Here is a 24,563-nt window from a genome sequence, read left to right on the forward strand (position 1 = left end):
GTATCAACAAACTCTCACGCGCTGGGCAAACTGAGTGAAACAATACTTTTCAAGCACCTCCTTCCACGGACTTTGCTCTGTCTCCTTTCGTATCTTGTGCCATGTCTTCCTCTCACTATGTAAGATAATCCCCACTCCTTAAGTTTTCTCCTCGGCAAAGTTTACTCCTTGCTAACCGCCCCTTCAGTTCCTCTCAGTTTCCTTTTCTCTTCATCTGCATCCCATCTGACCATCTTTGCTCCTCCCCACCCTTTCTGCTCCTCATTTCCTTCACTTTTATCCTTTTACATCTTTATTCTTTTAACCTTTTACTATTTTCCAACTTTATGTATTTGTAACTTGTAAAACAAGTGTTATTAACTTGTTTAAGGTCACCCCCCCCCTCTTGCCCTTAGGCCCTCCATCCCCCCATTTTTGCTTCCACCAGCTTTTCTCTGTGTCATAAAACTACTAACCCAAAATGTCAGAAGCTAAACACAAGCCCCTCTTAAATCACCGAAGCCTTGTAAAGCCCTACGGTCTCCCTTTAAATCTTCCTGTCAGTACGGATGTAACTGGTAACCTTTTCTGTCTCACACATATAACAGCTTTCCTTGTCCCGCGGCTCTTCTCCTTGCTGTCAAATCATGTGCGATGCTGTTTGGCTGACAGTGACAGGAGAGAAGCTGTAGATCTCATTGAGGCGGAAAGAAAGCAAAGAGGCAGTGTGATGAATGTGGATGGAGAAAAGAGTAGTGGCTCTCTTTCTCCTCCTTACTCCTCTTAAATTACACCTTTGTTTTTTTTCTTTCAACTCAACACTAATTTTGCTTGTTTTGTGTTTCCGGATCACCAAAATCGAAGCTGTCAGCATCAGCATGTTTTTACATTCTGCTAAGATGATTTAGTAGTGGTGAGCAAACTTGTTTAAGTCTACCGATGCAGTATTTCCCACTCCCCGTCAATGCTTTGCACTAAGTGCATTTTAATGTGAAGGCAGTGATCTTAACCGCAACAATTAACAGTCCATTTACACAGTATAATTTCTTTCACAGACATTTGCACTTATGCATTGTTGGAATGTTGTGCTGAAACTTTGCAGACCCTTTTCTAAATTCCCAGGCCAACAAATACGGCTGTTTAATCAACGTCCACGGTGTTGTAGCTGTTCTTGGTGTTTAGTATCCTCGCCAAGAAGGCTTCAACATGCAGACTGGAGGAGTTGAGGACTGAGACACCAACCTTCTAATTACAGGCAATCCGATCTGCCTCCTGAGCCTCAACTAACTACTACCAAGATACGCAGTATACAGTAATGCACCAACTTTAGGCAGTGGTGATTATAATTGTCATTGCCACATGTAAATCGTTCTAAAGCCCAGGAGTCACAGTCACTGGGTAAGCTGGTTTTCAGAGGGTGAATGCTGTGATCCATGACCTTTTCTAAAAACTTAACCATCTCATTTTTTCTATTGCTTTTTTAAAAAGCGAGTGAAAAGGAAAGACTCAGTGTGTCGAAACAAAGAGCAAAGCACAAAGATTCAGGGTCCATGTCAGGATACGCTGTGTGGAGTATGGTGGACGTTAGCGGAAATGAACCTACGGCAAAGATTTAATGCTGGAACAATCAAAGAAAAACACAGTCCAGGCGCCATGAGGAAAAGCAAGCTACAGTGGGTAGCACTAGGGAACACATTAGGGAACAATAAATACAAAAGGTAATGAAGCTACAGTGGAACAGGGAACAGATCAGGGATAACGTGACAAGCACAAAGTACAAAAGACTACAAAAGTAAAACAGGAAAAAACTGAACATACTAAGACAGCGGTCCCCAACCTTTTTTGCGCCATGGACCCGTTTAATGTCAGACAATATTTTCATGGACCGGCCATTTAAGGTGTTCGGATAAATACAACAAAATAAAATGACACGATCAAGACAAAAAATGGGGTATTTTGTAAATATCATAATAAACACAAATTCACTGTGTAATTGTGTAACTTTATTAGCAGCGTCCTCCTGAAATGCGCCAACAACATTGAGAGTAACATCCTCCTCTCTGCCCCTTAATGCTCTCTGGTTGCTATGGTAACACATAAATATTTCTTTCAAAATAAGACACACAAATACAACACGGGAAAAGACCCAGGGAAACCGAGTTAATGTAAAAATCCTGAAAACCATCAATTTCGCACCCGAGCCTCAACTCTCGCGGCCCGGTACCAAACGACTCATGGACCGGCCCGGGGGTTGGGGACCTCTGTACTAAGGTGATACACAGGGGCACAAGCGGGGAAGACTACAGGTTATACAAAACAAACATCAGGCAGAATGATCATGAACAAAACCAGAAACTGAAGCAAGGAACTAGGACTCAGTGACAGTAATAAATGTGGCACACAAGAAAATATGCTTTTAAAAGAGGGCCATAATCTGACAGGCACCTGATAAAACAGCAGTAATTGAGTGGGAAAGAGAGCTTACAGTTTTACTAACATGAAATAGTGAAAGTGAATGATCATCGTAAGTTGTAAAGTCACTGTTGTTGTTGGCACGTACAAGGGATTTCTCTGACCAAACACAACAACGAGCGTGTCAGCTGAAGCACTGTGTTATCAGCATGGCTATATGGCCCATAAATGTAAAAAAATCACTGCATGTGTAGCTTCAGGGTCTGTGTTTTTATAGGCCTCCAGCTAAAACAAACAAGAGTTTAATGTGATCTAATTTAGGACTATTGAGATCATCAGGAAAGTAATTCGCTCGTGGATAATCAAATCAGACAGTGAGAGAGTGAGGTTGTTTACCCTATGGGTATGTATGTGACGCAGGTGTATAAGTGCTAAGCGCAGCTGTTTTAACATGTGGCGACATAAACGTGTCCACACACACTCCCAATTAAGTTTCCGTGATTGAACAACAAGAAAGCGACTGGGCAAAAACCGGAGAGTTCAAGGAGAAAAACCTGTTGACAAAAGAGAAAACAAAAGTTCGTCTCACGTGTGATGATTCCCAAGACTTTTGGAAAAAGATTCTGTGGACTCATAAGACAAAAACTGAACTTAGTAGAAGGTTTGAGTCCCGTTACAGCTACCATAAAACTAACACAGCAATTAAGTCAAATGTGGTGCTGGCAGTGTGATGATCTGGCGCTGACTTCCTGTAACTGATGGAACCATGAATTCTGCTCTCTACCAGAAAATCCAGAAGGAGAATGACCGACCGTCAGTTCATGACCTGAAGCTCAATCACACAGGGGTTATGCACCAGGACAATGATCCAAAACACACCAGCAAGTCCACCTCTGAATGGTTAAAACAAACAAAATGAAGGTTTTGGAGTGGCCTACTCAAAGTCCGGACTTAAATCAGATTGAGATGCTTTGGCACGACCTTAACCAGGCTGTTTATGTTGGAAAACCCTCCAGTGTGGCTGAATTAAAACAATTCTGCAAAGAAGAGCGGGTTAAAATTCCTCCACAGTGATGCAAAAGATGCATTGCCAGTTATCACAAACACTTGAGTGCAGCTTTTGCTGCTGCGAGTGGCACACCAAGTTATTAACGTTTAGAGGGCAGACAGGTTTGATTAAATAAATAAAATCATCATTTAAAACCTGCACTTTCTTTTTACTCAGCTTATCTTTGTCTAATGTTAAAATTTGACATGTAAGTGTGCAAAATATGCAAACAAACTAAGAACACAAGAAGAAGCCAAACACTTTTTCTCAGCACTGTAAGTGTACTTGTGTTTTTTTCTGTAAGGGCTCCATATGGGAACCACAGCTGGTTGCAACCACAACACACGTTTAGAGAAAGACAAATAACAGCTGTATTTTCTTTGTGAGCCTAATTATTTCCTAATGAGCACTTAGCTTGTCACACATAAGAAGCGACAGCACGAAGAACACCACCCATTTCCACGCTCTCACCAAACCAGACGCACATATTCACCCCCCACACCATTCCCACCCAACCCCCCTCTCGTTCAATTGCTTTTTCTCAGTGTTTCAAATCTGCAAACACACAAACAGACATGATAAAGATGAGAAGACAGGGCGAACGGAGGTCCTGTATACAAACACGTCCATTCAGTGCCTTCCATATCTAAACAAAGTGGGTGCTGACGCTTCCCTATCTTTATTTCTTTCTTTTACGCAAGCGATGACTTCATCTTCTCTGGTGGAAACAGATAGCTTTTATGAGGAAGCTGCATGATTGCGCACACACACACACACCCACACTGCGGTGGTCCAGTACCTTCTTGTGTGGTGTAGTCTGCTGTGTCATGGCCATAGAAAAGCTGTGAGCTCCTTTAAGCTGCGTCTTTTCCCAAAGAGAACCCAGTTTTTGGACACACTCGTCCCTGGTGCTGAGAGGTACGCTGGACTTACTCTAAGAGACAAAATACAAGAGCAGGAGAACAAAAACAAATTTAAAAACTGAGATATGGTTCAGATAAAGACACAAAAGACTGCGCAAGAGCGTAAAACTATCCTAGTCAGTGAAGGTTCTCAATTATTCTCCAATACGAAATGTTTAAGGAACAACATATTTCAGACCTTCAGGCAACCAAAGACCAATGACATCAGATGCACGTCTTACACTTACTAACACATTTGTGTGCTTTTACAGCGGGACATTTGGGTGCACCTGTAAATGTAACAACATGATGTGAATCCATAGATGCGGCTGTCGGCTGGTCAGGTTGAAGCAGGATTTGGCGTACAGACAGTAGTGACCTTTCAAAGGACAGGAGAACGAAAGCTTGGCCGCACAACCTCGACTGGAATCTGCATCACGAAAAGAGCAAAAATGATAAAATATTAATATTTACCAAATCATTCAAAATGATTCTCCGCATTTGCACGTGGTCTTGTGTATTTTCTTCGCTGCCTTTGGCAAACTTCGCTCAACAAACTGACGATACCAGTAATAATGGAAAATTGACAGTCTTGGTATTGGGATCGGTCTGCCAGGGCCTCCACTCCTGGCTGCCACCCAGCACACAATGCAGGTGGCACCTACGGCAGGTGCTGCGGCTGCAGTGATGCAGATGCTGTACCGGTCCCTCGTGGTGAAGAGCTAACTCTGAAGGGTGGCTGGCCTCTACCTTAGAGATAGGGTGAGAAGTTTAGCCATCCGGGAGGGGCTCAGAGGACAGTCGCTGCTCCTCCACATTGAAAGGAGCCAGCTGAAGTGGTTCGGGCATCTGAAAAGGATGCCTGCTGGGTGAGGTGTTCTGGGCATGTCCCACCGAGAGGAGGCCCCCGAGCAAACCCAGGACATGCTGGAGAGATTATATCACTCGTCCAGCTTCGGATTAGCGGAAGAAGATGGATGGATGGAAGATGGAAATGGAGTTTGTACAATTCTAATGAGTTTAAAAGTCATATTTGGTATGGACAGCTTTATTCTTCAACACAGCCTGAACTCTCTTACATTAGCTTTCTTATCATTTCTTTTTAGGAATCGTTTAAGATATTCAAAGCTCTCCCTTGGATGCTGGCTTTTCTGTTCTCTGTCAACATGGTCCCACACTGCTTCAATAGTGTTGGGGTCCAGACTCTGGGGAGGCCAATCCATGACATTGTGTGTTTGCTATCTAGGTATGCTTTCACTTCACTGCCAATAAGATACGTTCCATATGGTATTGCATGGTGGCTCAAAATCTGATTTACATTCATAATTCCACCAGTTTTGACAAGATCCCCAACACCACTGCATGACAGAGCCTCCATCACGTTTTACAGATGAATGTAGACACTCACTGTTGTATCTCTCTCCTGACCTTTTCTCTGCATAGTGACAAACCAGAAATTTCACATCTGGATTCATCACTCTATCAGACCTGTTGTCACTGATTTTCAGTCCAGCTTTTGTGTGAGTTGGCATACCTCAGCCTTTTCTCCCCGTCTCCCTTCCTTAACACTGGCTTCTTGCTTCCACTGAGACACGTCTGACATTTCTGATGAGGCTTTAGCAAACTGTAGATAGATCAACTGAAAGGCCAGATTTCATTTCAGATACTGTTCATCCTCTTCTTCCACTTGTTCTTTGTACTCCACTTATTCAGTTTCCCCAAATTATTTTAAGGACACACTTCATACTGCGCTCAGATCTGCCAAGTTTTCGGCTCATAGCTCTTTTTGAATCATATTGTTGGTGCAAAGATGATATTTTGTGCTTTTTCATAACTTCAGTGACAAAGAGCCTAACGATTCAATTTAAAATTGGTTGTTTGTCTGATCAGGTACAAAATCTAGTGTGAAACACAAGCCAGAAACACTTGTTTTTCAGACAAAGCCTGAAGGACTGATTAAAAATTAGTAAAAAAAAAATAATACTTTTGCACAGTGCCGTACATGAGCTCCAGTTCAGAAAGTCCTGCATTATACTAATGTACCCAGTTTTCAAACAAAAGAAAGAGAACGAGTAAGGCTGACGATAACAACAGAATCCCACCCAAAAGGCATCATCTACAAACCAAGAGCAGCTCACGATGAAATCAGCAGAAAAACTCCGAGCAGCAAAGAGGCACCCTGTGAGTGCGGCATCGACAAAAAAGCATGTGGACGCAGCGTGTTTTTACTGTGTCCATGTGCACGTGCAGACGTGCAGAATATATGTTTGGACTGAGCGCTCAAGCGCACTCTTCTGTGTAATCCTCATCCTGTGAGATGAAGGGTCAGCAGCTCGTGGGAAGGTCAGCCAGGAGCATGATGACATCATCCAGCTGAGACCACCCGTGACATCATAGGCTGCGAGCCTTTGGGTGGATTCTCATTGCCAGCAGGACCAAATACTAAGCCATCAAACTCAAAGTACACAACTGCTGGTTATATTTACATTCACCTTCAGATTTAATCAATTAACCAGAGGCCAAAGGAGGAGTTTGTGATTTTCTGTCTTGTTTCCTGTTTTCATGTGTGTGTAATGTGTGGGTGCCGTTTGACTCTTGGCTGCCTCTCAGATAAAATGACATTAAGGCCAAAGGCGGAGCAATAACATCCTCACGTGTCAATCAAAATATCATCACCTCCTGTGCTGTATCGGGTACGCATCTGGTTTTCTGTGTTTTTCATCATGAATATGGTGAAAAGAATAATGCCTCACTACAAGCTTGTGTCTGTGGTTGGCTCAGAGAAAGGAGTACACACTGGAATATCATGTCTAACTGTTTACTTAAACTGCAGTAATATGCATATGATAACATGTATTGTTGAATGTGCTGTGTAGGCTCTGGGAGCTCTCGTTGTCCAGCTAAATGCGTTTCTTTCTAAATGTGCTCATTTTGTAAAACAAGTCCACATGATGCGTTTTTATTACTTACGTCACATTAGGATTTATCATCGTAGGAGGGGCTGGGTCGAGTTAAAAAACGTTTGGATATGCAAAAGGTGATGACAAGAGCTGCTAAAAGATGGCAGTGAAGGCTTAATCCAAGTGAACCGAATCGAATTGGAAAACTGAAAATAAGCAGAAATGATCTGAACTGAATGAAAATAAAGCGCCAAATCCCTAAATATGAGAAGAAGGTGTGCGAAACTGTGAAAATGGATTGGAAAGTTTCAGAAAATGGATTAGATTAGTTTAAGCGGTTTCTTGTTTCTTGCTTATTTGAACTGGTTGAACTGGTGTTTTGATTCTACCTGAACTCCAAGCACAAAAGTAGGAAAGTGCTCATCATTCACGCTCACCAAAACTGCTCCCATGCATACGTGTGCTTCTTGCAAACATCCTACATATGCATACCATTCATCTGTTTCTACTTAGCTTTGCAGATTTTGCCTGTGTGATTCTTTCTGGTTGCCTGTTTTTCCACACACTGCCTCTTCTGTCATTTCACACTCAGCCGCTCCGGCCTGTCCCGTTTCCCACCGCCAGTCACCTGACCCTCAGTGCCTCTCTGCTCACTTAAACATATTGCCCTAATCAACTCCCTCTGTATTTATAACCCTAGTTCACTGTGCCTTAGCTGCCAGATTGCCATTGGCTACCTGTACACCCCAAACAGAATAAAAATGCCTCAAATAAACATCCCAATCAGAATAAACAGGCCTGAGAGGGTTGGAATAAACCCTTTTGTAAACTGATTACAAGACAAATTGATTACTGATTGCTTTCTGGCTGTGTTTCTTCAGCGCATGCCCTCCGTCTTGATGCAGGTGCTTGGAGATGTGCATGTTTCTTCTTTTTCCCAATTATGGCAGCTTCCTATATGAACTGTCACACTGTCACGCTGCTCCAATTTGGACATGGGCGCGCACACAAGTCTGTATTAGATCCAAAATCTTTAGCTGAACAACTGTTACTGCAACCTTAATGCAAGGAAATCTGAAAGTAGTGACACACAACACACACACACACACACACCAAGACAAACGCTCACTACACACACACTAGACACACTACAACACACAGCACAAAAGAACCACCACAAACACACAAACACGACACAGACACACACAGACACACACACACACACACACAGACACACACACAGACACACACAGACAGCTGGTTTGTTTTTATAATTGAATCATCAGCCTTTCTTCAAGGCCCGATTTAATGCTAACAACCATTTTCAGTTCCCATTAAAAATAATGATATTTTGATCCTATTACGTTGATGTGATTTTGAACCTGAACTGCAAAGATTGGATGTCATCCAAAAGTTTTCCTTGTCTCTGTTATTCCTTTGTGGGGTCCATATACCGCAAGCCCAGATCAGCAGCTCAGCTGAAACACTGGCTATTTTTTCACTGTGTAGTGTGTGTGTGTGTGTGTGTGCTGTTTCCCCTCGCACACTTAATGTCAAATAACCCCTAACAAGTCCCATTTAGAAATGATTAATAGGAGATATTAGGCACGATTAGACATTAGGCACCTCACTAACTAGATTGATGTCATCTGGAGTTTTAGCCACTGCTAAATTATACGAGGCGGTTGAAAATTCCACAGGAAAATCACATGAACCTCATCACCTCACGGGCTGCTGATTCTCAGCGACTGGAAAGCCTTTAGCACACAAATAATCAGTCTACAGTATTTGTTCAGACAGCATAGAAATTTTGGGAAGACCAAAGAAAACGGCATTCAGGGGCGTGGTAGGGGTGAGGGTGTGGGTAAATTACAGTCTGGATAGGATTAAAATCAGTAATCAGTGAGCGCATAACTAAAATCAAATTAGTGCTCCTGGAGAAACAAATCCCTCTCAATTTGGAGCTTTGGAGGCAAAAATCAACCCTCAGCTGAATGTTGCATCTGTGTCAGTGTGTTAGAGACACACAGTGGGAATGAAAGACAGGAGAAGATGAGGTATATTCATACCACATCCCATTAATACCCATTAATCACCAAGTCTGATTGTAATCTCATTCAGGTTCAGCAGGTTAAATAAACCCTGCCTTTGACAGTCTCCATGGAACCTCAACTTCTGCTTAAATACTTGTGGATTAATACTGAAGACCAGCTTCTACCAGCATGCATTACCTTCTATCACACACTGCTCTGGGATGGGGATCTGCTGCACCATTACTTTACAGAACTCTCCGATCATCTCCATATTGTCTCTTAAATGGATGTAAAGTCTGTCAGGCTCCGCCCACTCTCCTTTCTGTCCATCCTTCTCTCTGTTTTGATTTTTCTCCACCTCTTTAGCCGCTCTGTCTAGCGGAGTGACGCCGACCAGAGAGCCATCTGTCAATTTCCTCTCAGCAGGTGAGACTTCATGGTTTTCTGAATGCTGATTAGGCAAAGTGTTGGAAAAGGCGCTATCTGTGCTGAGCTCCACCCCTTCACCGTCCTCCCCTTCGTCTGAGTTAATGGACCGAGAACGCACGGCATGGAGAGCCAGGCTCTTTGACCTAGGAGAGAGAGCATGAAGAAATTAACAGTTAAAGCAATAAAAATGTTTCTGGTACCTCTTCATCAATATTTGTTGACTGTTCTACTTTTTTCTACTTTGAGAAATGATGTAATATCCTTAAGCCACAAAGAAATTACAACTTCCAGAGTAGTAGGACATCTCACCAAGCGAGCATTTTGTACTACAAAGATGATGATGAATATATATATATATTATAATATATATATAAATATATATATTATATATGATTATAGTGATAATAGTTAAGTATATATATATTATATACACACACACCACACACCACACACTACACACACACTAATATATATACAGGTATGACATGTGAGTAACTGTATAGACTGCAACCTGACAACCAGGTGTGCTCCAGGACATTCTAAGTACAGTTTTATCCCACTAACAAAACACAGCAACATAAACCCCCCAAGACATAAAATGTCTAAATTTTAGAGGACAATATACAGAAGAATTAAAGACATGTGCTTGTTTTTGCGAAAACATGGCTAATGTTTAATTTCTTTCTATGCTAGCACTCAGTGTCTGCTGGCTCAGCTGATACCATCCCATTGGTATATCTCATAAAGGAAGCCCTATTGTAATTGCTTTAGCCTGCTACAGATGCAGTTGCTGCTGCAAGCCACTTTGCAACACACCTCCAACACAGTCTTTAACTTTTGAGGCAGCGATGTACCTGGTCACTGTTTTATATGTAAATTTGTGTCATTTCGATTTCATAAAATAAACAAAATTTTCCAAGTGTGGCAGTGTTTACATTCTTCAACAAACACACATATAGAAACATCTTCTTGGCTCAAGGCATCTCTTCAAATCCACCAGATTCTTCATAAAAATATGTTTTTTCTATCCAGTCAGATTTCAGAGGACACTGAGCAGAAGCATGTTCTTACTAACTGACCTGTTGAATCTCATCTCACGCCTCTCCTCCCTGACTGTTTGGCTTAGGCTGTAGCGTCGCTGCGGGGCAGGAGAGTCCTCCCCTGCTGCCTCCTCCTCCTCATCTTCCACCGTGTCTCCCAGTTTCTCCTCAAAGGCCTGGATCTTCACCTGCAGCTGCTGCTCTGGTGCTCCTCCTCCTCCATCTGATTGGAACGCCTCATCCACCCTGAATGCACACAGAGCCAGAGTTCACATTATAGTTGCTATACGTGTGACCTGAAGCTGACGGTGTCACAAGTTTCTCCCGCTCTGGCAAATGTTGGCTTAATTTGCTTTTCTTACATTAATTGGTTCAAATTGTGTCGAACCCTCTTTCGCTCTTTTCTGTTTTTCGTTCCTTACTTGTGTTTTTATACAAATATCCTTCAAAACTTCTACTTGTTTGAAAGAGGGCTTCCTTTCCACTCCCCCTGCTCTTTCACTAATAAACTGCCTTTGCCTCCCTCCAATCCTTTTCCCCTTCTATCTCTCTTCCAAAAGACCCCAAGCAAAGTCTTTCGAAGCCTCAAACTCTGCACACAATGTTCTTATTTAGAAGAGAGCTGTGTGTGTGTCATTTCCACAGGGCAGCCAGATGACTCTTGGCCAGCGTATGCACGGTATGGCGTGTTCACTTCTTGTGCACGCAGATTGTTTTGAAGGCAAAACCAAAAAGCAAAATATTTTAATGACCTTAAACAGTGCGCTGTAACAGACCCAGATTTGATTTTAGTGTCACGATCAAAGTAACACAGCTCAATGTGTCGAGTCAGTATGTGTATTCTCTTTATGACTCAGTCTCTGACACAAAAAAAATCCCCCACTCGCCCTGTGGGGCGGCCTTCATCCTTCAAGCTCGGGTGCTCTATCAAAGGCCTGGGAGCTTGAGGGCTCTGTGCAGTATCTTAGCTGTTCCTAGAACTGCGCTCTTCTGGACAGAGATGTCAGATGTTGTTCCTGGGATCTGCTGGAGCCACTCGCCCAGTTTGGGGGTCACTGTCCCGAGACCACTTCTGCCTTTACCCTCCACATCTTCTCGAGTTGTTCTCGCAGCTCTTGGTATTTCTTGAGCTTCTCGTGGTCCTTCTTCCTAATGTTGTTATCACTTGGTATACCTACATCCGTCACTACGGTCGCCTTTCTCTACTTGACCATCACTAGTTTGTCCGCCTGTATCTGGAAGTCCCACAGGATCTTAGCTCAGTCATTCTCGACCACCCTGGGGGTCCTCTGCTATCAACAGAATAGCAGAATATGTATTTTCAGACCGTTCTCTGTAAACCCTGTATATGATTGTGTGGGAAAGTCCCATCAGATCAGCAGTTTCTGAAATCCTCAGACCAAACCATCTGGCACCAAAAAAACCATGCCACATTCAAAGTCATATAAATTCTTCCTCATTCTGATGCTCGGTTTGAACTTCAGCAGGCCGTATTGACCATATCCACATGCCAAAATGCACTGAGCTGCTGCCACGTGGGTGGCTGATTAGTTGTTTTTTTTTATATTAACATGCAGTTGACCAGCTGAACCTAATAAACTGGCCAGTGAGTGCAAAAATCCCTTTTTAAATAAAAGGAAGAAACAGAGCATTGTAGTTGCTTAGTCTGCACAAACTCGAATTTTATTAAAGTGACTCCTGAGCGAATGCAAAACATAACAAGAATATAATCAGCAACACTTGAATATCAATCTCTAGTTGTCTCTAGCTATTCTCCATACTAGCTGCTGCAATCCAGAGAGGCTGTAGAGACACTATTTAAGATTTTAGGTGACCACCGCTAAGAGATTTCATGCAGCCCATGTTAACAGGTGTTTCCTAACCTGCAGTGTGACGTTGATTTCTCCTCCAGTCGTCTTCCCAGAAGCCTGGCTATTGCAGTGAAAGAGTTGCTCATCCTGTAGATGTCTTTACCGCAGCCGCCCAGTAAAGATGGGTAACGGTCGGTCAGCGCTCTGATCTCCAGCAGAAGGGTGTGGTGAAAGCTGTGCTCCATGCTGCCCAGAAGGGACACCAGGTAGACCAGCGAGCTGTGAGCATGAGTCTGGAGAAAGGAGACCACACATAATATCAGCCCTGGCCGACACTGGTCTTGGTATAAAATTAAACAGAAAAATAACCGAGGACTTTCAGGAAGATTTTTTACTGCTCAATGGTTTATTTCTCATTTAAAATGGGTCCAGTGTTGTGTTTTGCAGCAGTTTGGGAATATTGTTGAGTTATATGGGTTTTGGTGAAGAAAGCGTGAATTTTAGCTATGGTAATTCAACACACATGAGTTTTCCTCTTCCCGTCTGTTTGGGAGGGTTTGGTGTAACTTCTTTTGTTACTAAATCATAGCAAACAATAATAAATACAAACACATGCAGGCTGGCTCCCAGCAAACTTTTTAAAATACAAACTTGTTCTTTTCCCAAATGTAATAGCTTTCCAACTGAACTGCCGTAATAACCACATTTCATCATTCCCAGCATGTTTCTGTACAAATGAAATCCAGCACATATACAGTCTTGTGACTGTTGAGAGAGTAATACTTAACCAGGAATATGACCTGTGCAATACCCCCTCAATAGACGCCCCATGCCTCTCTTGTATATATATTTCTGTATACAAAATTGTGTAACGTATACTTTAATGTAATCAGCTTTATTTAACAGGAGCAGCCGCATTTTAAACAGAGCGCAGAAATCGGCGTGACAGGAGATGATCAAAGGTGAGTGAGAGCTCTCTTGTGGTGTTTTAGGGCAGAACTAAAGCCAAAAAATCCCCATCTGTGGTCAAAAACCTTTTTTTAAACACTTGCGTCTTATAAAACTCACATTGCAGAACTAAAAACTGAAAACACTCTCCTTCCTTCTCGAATTCTCAGATAAGAAGTGATTGATTGATGGCGGGCAGAGCCAACCTCTGTTTCCAGCCCTCTAGAACACCTTGTAACGAGGAGAGAACAACGCAGTTACAGCATCGTTCAGGCATGCCTCAAAAGCTCTGTAGGATACTTCGTTTCTATTATGTGGATCCCAAAACTAAGGAAGAACTTGACTTTTAAAAAAATTTAAACCTAACAACATGCCAAGCAGGTATTTAGGAGTTTCCACGGCTCTGCACAAAAAGGACTCTGGAGCGTGGCTGGAGCTCAGGCTTTGGCTACGTCTGAACTAAAGTTCAGGCTTTTCCAGATGATTTTACTTTTTAAGGACTTACTAAAATTCCTCCAAATATTGCAGCATACGCAGAGGCTCGCATCATTTTCACTTTGGAACTGAGAATAATAGCATAAAATTTAAAAATCTGCCGGACATATGAAGATCTCTTCAATCGTCAAATTACGTTTAATTATTTGGAGACAGCACTTGGCCTTGATTTCGTATCCTGAACACATTACGGCTTTAAAAGCTAAACCCCTTTGTAAAGCTCTGCCAAAAAGGACAATAACAGGAAGGTCTTAAAAAAGAACTACTAGCTGTTTTTAATTATGAGCTTCCATGTTTTCCAGAAAATGATGGCAGGGGGGAGCAGATCTTCTTCCAAACTGCCAATCTGCAGAAGACTGACACAGATCTAGAGATTTATGGTTTTTCAGCCTTGTGTCTGAACAAATAAATTTCCAAATGCCTCCCTGGGAAACAAACTGTGGCCCATTCTGTTTCAGTCACTGACAATAATTTGAGCCAAGCTCCTCTGGCAATAGCACCTGCGCTGGTGTGTACAAAACATTAAATACCGGGGGATTCAAACCAAAAGAGAAAAAGCAAAGAAAGAAAACATTGCATCGGTACAGTGACAAGCCAAATCCTCTCGCTGCTTACCACCCAGTTATTTTCTTTTCCTTTCTTCCCTTGCTTCTTTGCATTAGCTTCAATTGGAGCTGCAGTCTGCACACAGTCACTCTACAGTCTCTTCATTTATTAAATAAAAACAACAGCAAACAAATACGATTATATTTATCTTTCAGGTATATAGAATTTGTGTAACACTGCCTAAAATCAACTGACAATCTTAATCATAATCATCTCAAAGACTTTAAGTTAGTGTGGAGATCAATTTATTTAGAAGAAGTTTGTTAATTCACAGAGTCAGATGCAGCATGCAAAGGTGGAGCGGGGTAGGGTGTGGGTGGGTTGCAAAGTGGCTTGGAGAGGCAGCTACAACTGTTGCAGGCTAAAGAAACTGCAATGATGCACATTATCCAAGATTTGCCAGCGGGCTCCACAGTCACCATCCGATATGAGCAGGGACTGTGATCAGCTGCTGGGGGAGTTTGACTTTGTGGCCTCCCTGATGTAAAGCTAAGTTTACAAGTTTAAAGCTAAGCTTTCAAACAAATATATATATCTTTTATTGTTCTGTCGAATTGAATTTATATGTATATATAGCACCAATCTATAACATCAGCTGTCTCAGAGAGAAATTCTCTAGCCATCAGATGAAGCCCTACAAGCAAGCACTTGGTGATAGTGGGAAGAAAGAACTCCATGTTAACACCAAGATATCTCTAGTAGAACCAGGTACAGGGAGAAGTGAGAACTGCACACGCTGGTTTCTCAGCATTGCTTTGAGACAGGATGTTGCTAATACTACGCACATTATAGTTCATTTACCCTAGTTTGAATCAGTTGATGAGTTTGTAAATTTGTAGCTTTGGTTTGCGTTTTTTCCCCACAGAAAATCTCAAAGTGAACCAAAATACGTCACTAAAATAGCTTATAGCTTATAGGCCAGATGTAAATACAGGAAGAAGGTTGTTCTGTTCTGCATAACATAGAGAATTTACATTACTATTACGGCTAGTTGCTAACCTGTACTGACCATTTGGTATGCACACCTATGATACGCTGCTGCACCCCAGAAAACAAAGCATACCTGGCTAAGGGAAGGTGTTTAGCTCAAATTTGCAGCATATACAGTAGCTGGTTGTTGGTTCAGATCACGTTCACACCATAAACAAAGCCACCTCCTCCAAAAGGTCTCGTGAATCGAAGGGTAAAAAAGTACCAGAGTTCAGTTTAAACGGACTAAACACCAAAGGTGTGAAAATAGCCTTTGTTCATCACCAAGCCCCATCTTGTGATCCTATATAGCAGTCGCAACTATACTGTCTAAATTTCTTTCCAAATAATAACAAACTGGGTATTTTAAATGCATAGGATTAGCACTAAATGCAGAACGACTTCAGAGTTGAATGAAGTCCTCATCAATCAAATGCACACAAGCAGATTCTGGAGAAACTGCAGTGGGATTGTTGCTAATGCCAGATTTGGCCTGATGCTTTCTGCTACCATGTTTTATGCAAACAGATTAGTGTTCCTACAACAACAAAGATTTTCTTGCAGGAAACCCCCTCCAAAACTTTAAACACAAGTGGATTGTGGCCCATGATGGTCCAAATTAATTGTTGTTGCTCCTCAGTTGGTCACACCTGCATCCAGCTAAGCAGCAGTTAAAGTTAGCATGATGATGACGTTCCTTGTAACTGAAGGAAAATGACTCAGAGTGGTTTAAAAACTGTGAGTGCCGCATGAAGCTGACGCACAGCTTTTTGTGTTCCTAGTGTTAAAAAACGCACTTGTGGGAGCGAGATAGAAGAATAGGTAGTTGCTGTTTTACTCCAGTAATCTTTGATGAAATTATAATGGACACACATTTGAGAAAACTAATGGCAGTAGTCACAAAGCGGTCATCTGGCTGTTTCAACACTGAGTGGGACTAGTTTGATTAGTTTTATTTCTGTATAGCAACGTAGAGCAAGACTGTTTGCAATTCCATCAGTTTCTTTTTTCATATTTTCCTGCAGGGCTGCTTGAATAAAAAGCAGTCCACAGTGTGCAAGGGTTTCTTTCACCAGTGACATATTCTGATCCAACACGCAATAAGTCCAGAAACACAGTATAGACTAACTCCCTTCAGGTGGCTGAGGGAAGCCAGCGAAAGACTTGTGCAATCAAGAACAAATGCATCCCAGTGTGAAAGGTTGTGTGTATGTGTGTGTGCGTGCTTGCGGGGCACAAACACGAACCCACAGGAGGGTCTCTCCACTGCCATCATCAGGAGGCCTCAGCAGGGGCATTTCCCAGAAAACACTGGTTATTTTCCAAATGGTTCCAATGTGAAGAAAGGCAGGACACCGAGGTCCAACAATCTGTGTATCTGAACGTGTATGAGTATTTGTGAGTGTGTTAAAACTGCGCTGGCAGGTTTTTTGACAAGAAGATTGAGGAGGAAGGGAACTTTCAGAGGGAAACTTTGCCCTGGAGTAATAGAAAGCCTATTATGGGTTCCAGCTTTGAGATTTCTGTGTACGTCCGTTTCTGTTTCTGCATGTGTGTTTGTATATGAGTATAGGTGGAGGGGGAACACTTCATGTAGAGACAGTCATAATGGGTTTTTTTTTTGCTAATTTCCCCTAAATTGTTGTTAAACTGCCCAAAATGCACCCAGAGGAAAAGAGAAAAAGAAAGTGGGAGCTCTCACCTGTCTTGCTGTCAGTCTAAACCCCCCAAACACACACACAGGCATCACAGACTGACTATAAAGTGGGTCTTTATCACATGTATGATTACACAGTGCTGCATAAATACTTAACAGGGTTAGAACAAGACTAGCAATAGAGCTGTAAACCTACAAGGTCTACACTGAACGCTTTTAGATGACGATGACATGATAATAATAACAATAATAGTATTTTCTGTCGTCATTTTAAAACCTGAAAGAACACAACATAAGATAACACAACTTATAAAGCCGTATTAGGGGCTCTGTGAGAGCGTGCTGTGTCAGCATGCTGATCATTAGCAGGAATCTTTTTTTTTTTTCTTCTTCTGTATTAATTCATTTTATGAACTTTTGTTTATTAGTATTGAACTTGTGTACAGCAGCAGGTTTAAGAACTGAACTCATTCGTTTAAACCCATTAAATAGTCATTGGACAAATAAAACACTGAAATTGGGGCTTAATATTGCTTTATCAAAGACAGACTTCATCGTCAAGACAATCTTTTATTGTTGTCCATCAGTTTATATATCATTGCATTTTGCTCTTTTATAAGGCTATTTGTTGAGTAACATCTGATGGCAGCCATATGTGTGACCCATAGGTTAAAGGATGCACATGGAACAAATTGTGTCTCTTTCAAAACAAATTTTGATATTTTTAATCTCTACAAAAAGTGAACTTATTGGATGTAACAGGAGCTGTCATGCTGTATTAGCAGTATTCAAAGCCATGAATGCTTTTAAATCTGTGCAAAAGTCAATACAGACACAAATAACGTGTGTCTGTTTTTGGTTTTAAACAGAGGGGTGTCACACTCTTGGTGTCAGGTGATTCATTGAGTCAGCCAGGCCATGAATTGCCAACTCATGGTGGCAGTGGGGTTTGGATTTTTGAGTGCTCCTGAGATCTGTGTTGTCAGGGGCAATTTTCCCCTGGTAGGGTCTTTCAAGGCAAACTGGCTTTGGTTGAGGGGCCAGAGAAAGTGAAGCGTTGTTTACTCCAGGACAGGGTCGCTCGGGCTTCACCTTGGAGGTGGGCCTGTGGGAGGGGTTCACTGCAAAGCGCTTTGTGACCAGGTTATGGGTTAAATGAGCCACATGGGCCCAGCCCTCCAGTGAGGCTACCGGGAGCAGGAGCGGCTAGTTCACAGGGAGGTACTATGTGGATTTGGTGGTAGTCAGAGGCAGAGAACTGGCTCTATAGACATGAAATATCATCTCTGTGGTGGGGAAGGAGAACAAGCTTGTTAGTCAGCCTCACCTGGGTTCACTCGTGATGCGAGGCATCCAGTTAGGGTGGGTATACTTGTATTCCCAACCTGGTGTGGTGCATGTTTGTCCCAGAGGATGCAAGGCTTATGGTGAACTAGCAAGTCAGGAGGGGGGGTGTAGCTTATTAAGGGTATAGTGAGACAATAGAAGAAATACTCAGAGGATCTGCCAATACCCTCTGACACGCCTCATCAGATGAAAGGGGGTCTTGGGAAAAGGAGATGACTTGCTCATTGCTGTTGCTGAGGTTGCCAAGGTGCCTAACAAACTCCCTTGCGGTCGGACCCTTGGGTTGATGAGTTGAGCCCTGAGTTAAGGCTCTGAATTTTACTGGTCCCTCATGGTTTATATGCCTCTGTGAAACTACATGGGAGTCAGGGACAGCTACCTTTGAACTGAAAAACTCAGGTGGTCGTCTTCCTTTTAACCAAATTGAAAGCTTGATTCACATTGATACAATAACTCAGACTTGTTCATGGTGGGGGTTAGACTTTGCAAGGTCTGTCTTTTGTCACCAAATCTGCTGATAATTTTTGTGAACAGCAGGCTATGGTGAGGTAGGCAATTTTAAAAACAAAATTTCACACATACTGAGCTAAGATTTCAAAATACATTTTCCAGTATAGCCGATTTTCCCTTTTCAGCACACAAAGGACCAACTGTTTTCTGAGGTTAATGTTCCCTAAAATTGTGTTATGTTTGCAACAATAGGGTAAGGCTTAGAACATTGCTCCTTCATTGTTACTTCAAATTAGATCTTCACCTGCCAGAATACCAGACTGACCTTTCTAAGCCCTAAGGGGTTTCGGCACGTGTTGGGAAAGACAGTTCCACCGAACACTGATGTATGCAGGTGTCAGACAGCCGTCCAAACCTCCGGATCTGCCCGGCCTATCCGGTCTGTGTGTGTTTTATACTTGGCAGAGCATGAGAGAACAAGTCATATGAGTGCCCGTTATTTCCTACTCATTAAAATAATCACTCCTGCCTGTTTACAGTAAGTGTGTGTTTCAATGACCTCTACTTGTTTCTATTATTTCCTTCAGACTTGCTCCTCTTTATATCCTCAGTTGGGTTAATTGAGGTAATATGCTTGAACGAACAGTAAATATGAATTTATGTCATGCAGTTAAAGTGTTTAAAATGTATCCACTTATTCCATTCACACAATGATGCAAAGTGATGGTCTAATCATATCCGGTGTGTAAAAGCCTTTACAGTTAAGCCTTTTCAACTTGAGTTTCATTTTGTAGAAGATAGTCAAAAAATGGTAACTCTGGTGTGGAGGGCAGGTTTAGTGTGTTATGCTAGAGTGGCCAAAAAGCTGCCACATTTTCAGTGTGCTGCTGCTTATGAAAAAAAGAGAGCATACTCCTGAGCTTCCAGAGAGCTGCAGATCATGCACAAATCATCTACTTTGACCTCCAGTGGTCAAAAGATCATCTCCGGGAAGCAATCTAAAAATAACTGCAACTGGAGCGGCCCAGAGGTGTACCAGAAGTTGAACTTGAAGGTGAGATCACCAAAATTTGAAATGAGGTAAGGCTCTTTTTTGAGTGTGTGTGTTTTTTTTTTGTTTTTTTTTTTACCTCACTGATAATGCCCACAGCACCGTGGATTTTGGCCACATGAGCCAGGAAAGCAGGGCACTGCTGTCCCAAGATCCTGAGCGGTGGCAGAAAGCTGACCAGCGAGGAAGGACTTGCTTGAGACACATCGACAAGTGCTCCTAAAAGAGCCTCGGTGAGAGACTGGTTCCCTAGGTAACCGACCAACGTTGGAACCTGAGGGCTCAACATCTGCATGGATGAGGAAAACAAAGAAAGAAGCAGAGAATTAGAGAGGGGGAAATAAAATAAAAACAGAGCATTATTCATGACAAATAACAACTACCAAAAGGAGCCCTGATCTTTCCAGTGAAGGCCGTAGGTGAGAGGAGTGACCTCGGAGTGAGATGAAGATACTCGTGACTAATAATAAACAAAAACTTGGCTGTAGGGATGTCTGGAAAAACTGAGTGAATAAAAAGCTCCTGCTCATAATCTGTAAGGGTCATAGTAGACTGCACTAGACTGGAATGGTCTAATATCCACCATTGCCAGCTCTTTTAGTTGTTGTGAAAGATTATCAAGCCATATATGTCCTGTTAACAATTCTGTCTGACAAATGAAAAATAGGTTATGCAGTTCAAAAGTTCCACATGAGTGCCATTTTAATGCCGCATCACTTACGAAAAGTGAATCTCAAGATGCCAAACATTTGGTAACTGCTGTGACGAACACAGCTACAATATTTTCCTGTGTGCCTATGTGGGGGGTTCACATTAGAATAACTCCAGATGGCTGCTTTTGTTTCTCAACTGAGGCTGCGTTTTACCACCATGTGCTCTGCTTGGTATGTGGTACTTCCCCGCCCACCCCCTCCTTCACGTTGAACATCAGCAGCTCTGGTCCAAAATATCCAGGATTAAGGGAATTCCTGCACACCACATGCAAAGTCCCAATTCTCCCAGTGCTTTCTCTTTTTTTTTTTTCTCCAATGCATTTTCCACATGCATTCATTTGCATACATTTCAGTCACAGATAGAAACGACATAATCACAGACATGCTGGATTTCGCAACTTCTTCACGAGTGTTTTTGTTTCTAGATACTGGATTACTTTCACATGGGCCATCAGTTCTGACTGTAATGCATTTACCTCGTTTTAGTTTTTATTAATACTAGATATAACATGTATATACTATGTTTAGGTGTCACTTGACTATGGATTCCTGAAACAGTCAGATCAAGGGCACTGAAGGTAGTGACCGGCAAAGCTTCAAGAAACCCAAAACACATTATAAAAATGACACAGACACTTAAATAAGCCTCACCAAGCACACAACTGAGGTTTCTACACGGTCTGAACTATGTGGTGGGAGGCATTTAAATGATGTAGAGCACTGAACACATTTATAATGCCACCTGTCATAAAAACAAGAAAGTAGAAGCATTTTAGAAGTCTGTCATAACATTTTATATGTATTATTATTGTAATTTTCACCGTGTTGGCTGCAAAGCGGTGACACAATGACTGAAATTTTAATATAAATTGTCGGTGAAGTAATAGTGGTATGAGCAGCCATAACTTAACAGAAAAAATAATCCAAATAATCCAAATGAAAGTGGATAGTTTGAATAGTTTGTTTCAAACACAGTAAATTGTTAATTCGTCAGCACAAAAACTCACAAGTGGATGTTGCTCGGCAACCATTTGAATAAGCCTGATCAGGTGTTGTTGCTCGGTGGATTCCAGCTGTGGCATCATGGCGGTGAGGTTGCCTAGGTGGTGGTGAATGGTGTCTGGTTGTTTGGGGTAGACTGAGGGCAGAACTCTCAACAGCATGTGGTTACCTGGCGGGGAAAGAGAAACACAGATGTTTTATTGAGCCCCAGAGACAACTTCAAAGCCTTTTACAAACAGATTCCACACAAAGTGGTCATTGTGTGAAAAAAAAGGTCACTTTAAAAAAACTGCACTGAGCACCTGACCTCTTTTTTAACATTTCCATGCATTTAAAGCGTGCTGAATTTGTGTTTTATCTTCACTAATCCCACAAACCTGAAAAGGATAGGTGGAAGAAAATGGATGGAAGGATCTTCAGTGGTTGGGTACCAGTACCCAAAATGTTCAGACCAGCTAAACACCATCAAATTACACACATATATCTTGACAACGAACGAGCAGCTAAGCATTAAGGGGTCAGCTGCTCCTTTGCTTTTCCTAGTAATCAAAATGTTAAGAAAACTTTTCAGGAAGAGAAAGAAGGTGAGAGAAGCAAAAGGCATTCTTTTGTTTACTTAGGAAAATAACACCGTGACAACGTTTCTTTTGTCCGTTTCTCGCTCCTTGCTGTTTGCAGCAGGATGACCCAAACAGGGTCATTACAGAGTTAGAGGAGGCTGTTAGCTCGGTCTGGTCAGTGTCGCATTGGCACATTTATTACAGGAGGTGGAAAAGGTCACTTTTGCATTTTGTCATCCTCTCTGCAGAGATTTAGGTCTGACATATTGCATCCGAGCCTGTTTTATGTGCCTATTTCTGTGTTTGGAGAACCAAAGATGTTGAGATTGATCAAAAAAAGAAGAAAAAGCATATTGTTTAAAACCTTTCGTTTTTAAGTTGCCTTTGGCATAGCTCTAATGCGATCCTCAGAAGACACACATCAGATTACCAGTCATGAGACAACATCTCTGTTCGGGAATGAAATTTTCATTCGTTGTCAGTACTCATGCAGTGATGCTGAGACAGCCAGTACTGACGCATGACTGGCAAAAAGGCATTTGCTGATCAGCAAAGAGCCCAAGAAAACCCACAGTATTACCCAACAGCCTTTGACTAACATATAAAACATCTTTAAATGATTCACATCAGTGAACAAAGACTCTTGTTTACAAATGGTAAACATTATGGGACCTCTCAGGGTTCTGTACTACGGTTCTTGAGTATTACATAAAGCCAAAAGCCCTGTCACGTTATGTTTAACTGTTGCAATTTATATAAATTGTATAAACTGCTTTAAAGGACTAGGATTTATAGTATTTGCAGAGCAGGTGAAATGGTCAGATTGGAGGAATAACTACTGGAGGAGGGCTTTAAGAAGTACTTTAACACTCCTGAGCTTAGCTAGCCTTAGCACACACACCAAACAAACAGTGGCACTGCCCAAACACGACAAAATTAATCTAATAGCAACTTAAGTTCATTAAAGCTCAGGTAAGCAAATCAAGACTCCTGCACCTCCTCTGGGCCCCATCAGGAGGCTTTGGCCAATCACAGGCGGTGTCAGATCAAATCAGGTGAGATTTGCTGTTGGAGGTAAGATGTAAAGGAGCAGTGGCATAAGATGATTCCTCTTACCTGGCAGAGGTGTTTTTGAATGATGGGAGGGGCTTAGAACAGACGAGGCAGAGCCACAGGAAAATTACACATTACACTAAAACCAGTATTAACCTATAAATCACTGTAACCACAGGCTGTCCACTCAAAAATGTTCAGCAGGTTTGATGTTGGAACAGACCAACAGAGAGGTCTGACTGTTCTGTGCAAATGGAAGATAATATTTATAAGACGGTCATTGGCTCTATTTATGCTCACTTCTCTAGCTTTAAATGTTGCCTGCAATGTCCACTAATGTACACTAATGTAGACTATCAGGCACCACCCCTGTACTTTAAACACAAATCACCATAAAAAGAGACTGACACAGTTAGTGCACAGAAAGAGAGAGAGAGCTGGTAATAACCATAAAGCCGAGGTTGCAGCTTTTACGGGTCTTTTACAGGAATGTTAAAAGGCCGGAGGAGACAAGAGTCTGCCCAGAAACAGAGAATTTACACAGCTTACGTATTTGAGCCCCTTATACTGTCAGACACACTTGCATTTATAAAAAGTCATTTGAAAAATAAAATGAGTGTTACTGTAAATTGTTGGATTTTTATGAAATATTTGGACAAGTTCGGATCTGTTTGAACGACATCAGAAGAAAAATGAGCTTTGTCAGTAATTGTTTCCAATAAATAAGTATTTTTCTTCGGTGAATGCGAGTACACGCTTAGCATCAGAAGCTAGTGTTTCTAACTTTAGTAGAAAGAACTTTTGGTAGGCAATTTTGCACAATTACAATTTGTAGCATAGTCTCTGAAGCCCTGCTTCAGCATGTTGCAGGGGTTTCTTGTATATGTTGGCTGTTTGCTTCTATAGGGTGGCTGTAGCTCAGGAGGTAGAGCAGGTCATTCAATAACTGGAAGGTTGGTGGTTTAATCGCTGGCTGCTTCAGTCTCCATGCCAAAGAATCCTTGGGCAAGAAGCTGAACCCCAAGGTCACACTCCACATCGGAGTATGAATGTTAGCTAGAAAGCACTTAGGTGTAGAAAAAGGTGATTGTGTGAATGAGACAAGTTATGTCCTCAAGTAGATTTGATTCGAAGCCACATGTTTTAGCTTTTTTGACT

The 24,563-nt window shown here is 42.0% G+C and overlaps 1 protein-coding gene across 1 annotated transcript in view; it reads right to left on the bottom strand.

Moving 5' to 3' along the window:
- The window catches only part of veph1 (ventricular zone expressed PH domain-containing 1), an 87,263-nt gene that overhangs the window by 25,577 nt on the left and 37,123 nt on the right, over positions 1–24,563 (bottom strand). Inside the window, exons 5-11 of the mRNA XM_005920119.3 lie at positions 21,798–21,961; positions 20,157–20,366; positions 12,627–12,847; positions 10,783–10,989; positions 9,473–9,846; positions 4,632–4,771; positions 4,239–4,373 (exon numbers count right to left, since the gene is read on the bottom strand). Coding sequence (XP_005920181.1) covers positions 4,239–4,373; positions 4,632–4,771; positions 9,473–9,846; positions 10,783–10,989; positions 12,627–12,847; positions 20,157–20,366; positions 21,798–21,961 — 1,451 coding nt within the window. The remainder of the gene's footprint in view (positions 1–4,238; positions 4,374–4,631; positions 4,772–9,472; positions 9,847–10,782; positions 10,990–12,626; positions 12,848–20,156; positions 20,367–21,797; positions 21,962–24,563) is intronic.

Source organism: Haplochromis burtoni, unplaced genomic scaffold (assembly GCF_018398535.1).
Source record: "Haplochromis burtoni strain Fernald_Lab_line unplaced genomic scaffold, NCSU_Asbu1 Contig_38, whole genome shotgun sequence".
Lineage (NCBI taxonomy): Eukaryota > Metazoa > Chordata > Actinopteri > Cichliformes > Cichlidae > Haplochromis > Haplochromis burtoni.